The sequence below is a fragment of the Nicotiana tabacum genome, chromosome 1 (assembly GCF_000715075.1).
Source record: "Nicotiana tabacum cultivar K326 chromosome 1, ASM71507v2, whole genome shotgun sequence".
Taxonomy (NCBI): Eukaryota; Viridiplantae; Streptophyta; class Magnoliopsida; order Solanales; family Solanaceae; genus Nicotiana; species Nicotiana tabacum.
In genome coordinates, this window is record NC_134080.1 from 159,089,767 (window position 1) to 159,095,912 (window position 6,146).

The following is a 6,146-nucleotide window of genomic DNA, read 5'->3' on the forward strand; positions in this document are numbered from 1 at the left end:
ACGCTGTAAGTTGTATGAAAACTAGGCAATGTCAAGTAGCTTGGCCCAATATTTTTGATTAGCACTAACAGAGTGCCTCAAATAAAGATCCAAGAGCGCATTGATCCTTTTCGTTTGGCCATCCATTTGTGGATGAAAACTAGTGGAGAAGTGTAACTCCGATCCCAACAAATTGAACAGCTCCCTCCAAAAAGCACCAGTAAACCGGCGATCATGATCTCTTATGACGTGTTTTGGGATGCCCCAGTGTTTTACTACGTCCCTTAGGAACAAGCATGCTGCTTCCTTGGATTTACAATTAGCGGTGGTAGAAGTAAAGGTTGCGTACTTTGAGAATCGATCGACCACCACCATAATTGTGCCAAAGCCTTCTGAGTTTGGCAAGCATGTAATGAAGTCCATTGTGACGCTATCCCATGGTTTTTTTGCCATTGGTAGTGGCTCAAGAAAGCCTCCCAGTACCTTGTGTTTAACCTTGTCTTGTTGGCACACAAGACATGTTCGGACGTAAACGTCAATATCATCCCTCATATGTGGCCAATAATATGATGACTCCAATAGCACCGAGGTGCGCTTTTGGCCTGGATATCCTGCCCAAACAGTGTCGTGTCCCTCTTTGATCAATGTACGCCTAAGATTTCCCCACCTAGGCACAAAGATACACCTACTGATAGTGTAAAGAAGCCCATCTTCAACCTAAAACTTCTTTGTTTTCCTTGGCTGGACAATTCAAGGAGTTGCTTCGCCACCGGATCATGCTTCATTCCTTGCTTGATTGCATCAAGAATATCACTGTTGGTTGTGCTAAAAATTGGTGCCAACACTGCCTTCTGACTCAATGCGTCGGCAACAACATTGGCTTTCCCCGGTTTATACTCCAAGGAATAATCAAACTCCGCCAAGCAGTCCTGCCACCATGCTTGTTTAGGTGACAACTTCTTTTGGGACTGGAAATAAATTGTCACCACATTATCCATTTTGACAATAAAATGAGCTCCCAACAAATAATGACGCCAGGTTCTAAGGCAATGAACCACTGTCGTCATCTCCTTTTCTTGGACAGTATAACGACACTTAGCATCATTCAATTTTCTACTCTCGAAGGCTATTGGATGGCCCTCTTGCATTAGGATGCCACCAATAGCAAAATCAGATGCATCCATGTGGACTTCAAAGACTTTAGAAAAGTCGGGCAAAGCTAAGACAGGCTCCTCCGTAATTGTTGATTTGAGACCCTCGAATGCTCCTTGACACAAATCAGTCCACTCCCAAGAGTGATCCTTCTTCAACAAATCTGTAAGCGGAGCCGCAATTACTGAGTAGCCAAAAATGAATCGCCGGTAATAATTTGCAAGGCCAAGAAAGGACCGTAGCTCGGGTACTTTCGTTGGGGCCTCCAATCTCTAATCGCCACGACCTTGTTGCTATCCATCCGAATCTATCCTTGACTGATTGGATGCCCCAAAAATTTCACTTGGGGCTGGGCAAAAGAACACTTTTCCCTCTTCACGAACAAGTCATTTTCCCTTAGAACTTGGAAAACGTTGTGGAGGTGATCAAGATATTCCTCCATGCAGCTGCTATAAATCATAATGTCATCAAGATAGATGACCACAAACTGATCCAAAAAGGGGTGGAATAGCTTGTTCATCAATATGTAGAAAGTAGCAGGGGCGTTGGTTAAGCCAAACGGCATTACCAACCATTCAAAAGCTCCATAGCGCGTCACACAAGTCGTCTTTGGTTCATCTCCTTCGGCTATCCGGACTTGATAATATCCTTTCCTCAAATCCATATTGCTAAACACCTTGGCTTGGCAAAGACGATCAAATAGATCCGCTATCAAGGGGATTGGATATTTGTTCTTTACCGTGACTTTGTTGAGAGCACGATAGTCTATGCACAATCGTAATGACCCATCTTGTTTCTTTTGGAACAAGACTGGTGCTCCAAATGGTGCCTTTGATGGTCTAACATGTCCTGCCTCAAGCAGCTCCTTCAGTTGCTCTCTCAACTCCTCCAATTCTGGAGGTGCCATGCGATACAGACCCATGGCAGGTGGCTTTGTTCCCGGAATCAGCTCAATCTGATGATCAACTTCCCTACGTGGTGGCAAACGTTTGAGAAGATCCTCTGGCATGACATCTTTGTTCTCATTGAGAACCTGCTGCACACATGGGGGCAAGGCTTCGTCAACCTTGTCCTCTTCGATCTCTGTTACAGCAGCAAGAAATATGGCTTCACCTCTCTTGAAGCCTTTTACAATCTACATTGCGGATAATTGGCCCACAACTTGTGGCACTCGAACAGTAGGTACCACACAAGGACCTCTTGGATCCCAAATATAAATTTGGTTAAAGACTAGGGGAAATTCATGCTAGGACTTCATCCCAATAGTCCAAACCCAACACAAGATCAAACACGTCCATGGGAGCGACAAAGAAACTCGCACTCCCCTGCCAAGCTCCCAAGTTGAGCGGTACATTACGGGCAACTCCATTCACGTTTGTGAGGTCGGCATTGACTGTTTTCAACATAGAATTGCTGGGACTAAAAACAAGGCCAAATGACTTAGCCTTGACTTCAGTCACAAAGTTGTGCGTCGCACCAGTGTCCACCATAATCCGAACAGGCTGTCCGTTCAGTTTTGCATCCACGAACGATGATCCTTTCTGCCTTAATTTGGGCTCCTTGCCCATCATTGCAACAAGCATCATGTGGCCAAGATGAGCCACATCCTGTCTCCCTTGAGCAGCAGCTTTGCTTGCTTGCGCACCAGCTTGTGCAGCACCTTCTGTTTGCCTCCGTTTAGCTGCAATTAAGGCACTGAGTTTGCCCAAAGAAGGACAATCTTTATAGCCATGACTAGGGTCTTTACAAAGATAACAACCATTGCGAGGACCATTTGCCTTCTTTCATTCATTTTATCTGTCATGCCAATGAGAAGTAAGGTTGCCTTCTCCTTTGAAATCACGATCGGCTGCAGCAACTTGCTTGCCTTTATTATCCACGATCTCCGGCAGGTTTCGTGGACTTGCTCTTCGCATCCTTTGCCTAGGTGGCATCTGTCCTAAAATCATTCAAGGACTCCGCCACAGTAATAGCTTCATCGACGTCTTTGACTTGTCGTCGGTGCAACTCTTGTTTGGCCCAGTTTTGAAGGCCATCCATGAAGTAAAATAACAAGTCATCACTTGTCATGTTGGGAATCTGTAGAATGAGCTTTGTGAATTGCTTCACATACTCACGAATGGAAGTTGTTTGCTTCAACTCTCTCAAATACCGACGAGCCTCATTGACAATGTTTTGAGGATAAAATTGTCGCTTCAGCTCGAACTTGAACTGCTCCCAATTGTTGATGGAACAAGTGCCTCTCTCCATCTCAGATTTCTTCCTCCGCCACCAAAGCATGGCGGTATCAGTTAAGTACATGGTTGCTGCCCGAATTTTGGCAAGCTCATCAACGATGTTGAGGTGTTCATAGTAGTCCTCCATCTTCCAAATGAAGTTCTCAACATCTTGAGCATTCCTCTCGCCTTTTAACTGCCACTGGCAAGCCTTGCTGCCTCCAATTGTCGCTTCAGGACTTCAACTTCCCTGTGCAACCCTGATACAACCTCGGTCAGCTTGAGCTCAAGGTTGGTCAGTCCTTCCTTGTGCTCCTCGATTAGTTGATCTAAAACTTCCTTGATGTCTCCCAGCTCCTCTAAGGCAGTGGACTCAAGCGAAGCAAAGGTGCCTTCCACAACTTCAATACACTAGTTTAGAGCAGCTAAACCAGCCTCGGTGAGGTCCATCTGCACGTCTAAGCGACCTGAGGAAGAACCATCACCTTCCTCACCCTGGCTAACCTATTGTGGGGGTGGCACGTAGGTCATTCCCTCACTTGTTACGCTCAAGGCAGGATCTCGCGCCCTGCTTGTCCCTCTCTTCTTCGGTTTCTACCTTTTTGTTGGTGACTCGTCTCTTCCACGAATGTTGCCTAGATCAACATTATCTCTTTCCGTTGCCCCGGAGTATTTGTGTGGTTATAAATTTGTCACGGGCTTAACTCCAGTAAGCTATGTGCGGACAAATAGACAGCCTTTATGCTACTGCTAACTTCAGTCCTAACCCAAAATAAGCACAAATTCGTGCTTAAGGAATGACAAGTGCACAATACACAAGGCTGAAAAGATAATGAAGTAAAAGACACACACAAGAGTTTGGAGGCCAAGGCCAATTTTCTGATTTACTTGATATACAAAAGGAAGTACAAGCTAAGTATGTGAGATCTGCCTTTTAACAAGGCCTAAGAATATCTATTTATACACAAAAATGCCTACTAATGGGCATTGTTGTCAGTGGACCCGTCCAGCTGTGAGGCACTGCATTAAGTGACTTCCATTATTATATTGGTAGATTTTCTGCCGTGGTCCCGTCCAGCTGCTTTGCACTAATTTCTGCTGGCCCAGATTGGCTCCCATTATTGTGCTGACAGATTGTGGTCTTACCCAGCTATGTAGCACTTGTCCTTGTTGGCAGAGAGTGGCTGCCATGATTGTCCTGGTGGGACCGTGTCTTCCATGTGCAAAGATTCCCTGGCCTTTGGAAGCCAGGTTTGAGTCGGCTTGTGGCCCCTTAGGCGGGAAAATCAGTAGCAAATTTGGCAGGTCGTCACAATATGCTTCATTAAGAGTTTTGATCCACACTTTTTGATGTTCAGTTGAGTTCATTAGCAAAGACAATAGAGAGACTTGAGAAGGAGAATTTCGGAGCTGGTCGATTATCTCGTAGTCTGCCATTTTCATTTTCTGGAAGAACGCTTCTGCTTCTTCAGCACTCACTGGTTTCTTAGGCGGGAAACGCTTCTTTGTGGCATTATTCACTTCCTCTAGATTGAGGTACTTCTCAGCCGAGTTATTTTCCTTAACTTCTCCCGAGATCTCTTTGCCTTTGTAAGTTATTACCGCCTTGTTGTAGTTCCATGGAATGACAATGGGATCTGTCATGGGCCTTTGCGGTGCGCGGCCAATAACTACGGGCTCATTCAGCCTTGGTGGAATTATTGGCCCCCGTACCACATAGGTCCCCTTGGGCACATACATTTTAGCTCCCTTGTTTAGCTCAAACCTTCTAGGAGGACTCAGTGACATCTGTTCTTTCTTTCGGCCTCGGGGGACATAGAGAACGACATCTTTCGAGGGCGCTGTCCCAACTTTGCTTTCCTCTTTATTTTCTGTACTCTGAGGGGTAGGTATACTTTTCCCCTCCCTTTTGTCTTATTTTGTGATAGCTTTTGGTTTTTTTCCACATCGGCTATGGCAATGATGGCTTTTAGAGCTGGGTCAAACTCTCTATCTTCGCAAATCATTCCAATAAACGGCCCGTTGTTGTGAGCTGGTAATGGATTGTTGGTTACATTAGGAACATCTTCGTCCTTAGCACTATTCTCTTTTGTTCTATTAGGTTTCCACAGCCCTCTTCAAGGTCCAATAATTATCTGTACTATGCCCTTCTGCCCTTGAATAATAGGCACACCAGGTGCCAGGTTGGTAAGAAGGTGACTCTGGGTTTTGCCTATTCGGGAGTACGGGTTGCAACAAACCCATTTGGACCAATTTGGGGAAGAGGCTAGAATATGACTCACCAATGGGTGTGAAGTTTATTTTCCTTGGCGGCTCCCATGCACGTGCGTTATAATGGAAATTATTTTGTGGAGGTTGGGGATTATACTGGGCTTGGTGAGGAGGTTGATTTCTGGGAAATGGAGCTCAGTTTTGATTGAATCATTGTTGAGGCCTAACGTATGGTTATGCATTCATCACTGCATATAGCTGAGGATCCATAACATAGGCCGCATCTTGATGGGGATAATAGTGTTGTGGGGTTCTTTCAGAGAAATGAGGTTTGGGTGGACGGGGTTTCTTGCACTTGAAGTTGCCATTGCTGCTTCTTCCTTCTTCTTTCGGTTTGCTACTCCTCCAGACCCGCCTTGGATTGCTTGGGAGGTAGTCCTTATAGCAGACTAACTCAAGATTCGCCCTGTTTTCAACCTATTTTCAACCATTTCCCCGATTTTGATGGCTTCGGCAAACGGCTTACCCATCGCAGACATCATGTTTTGATAATAATCAGCCTATTGGGATTGAAGAAAGACACTAACC

The 6,146-nt window shown here is 45.3% G+C and overlaps 1 protein-coding gene across 1 annotated transcript; it reads right to left on the reverse strand.

The window, feature by feature from the left end:
- Positions 1-3,054: 3,054 nt before the first annotated feature.
- LOC142164236 (uncharacterized) lies at positions 3,055-3,495 on the reverse strand. Its single transcript, XM_075221758.1, has one exon. The coding sequence runs from the start codon at positions 3,493-3,495 to the stop codon at positions 3,055-3,057; it is 441 nt and encodes a 146-aa protein (XP_075077859.1).
- Between the last annotated feature and the right edge of the window lie 2,651 nt (positions 3,496-6,146).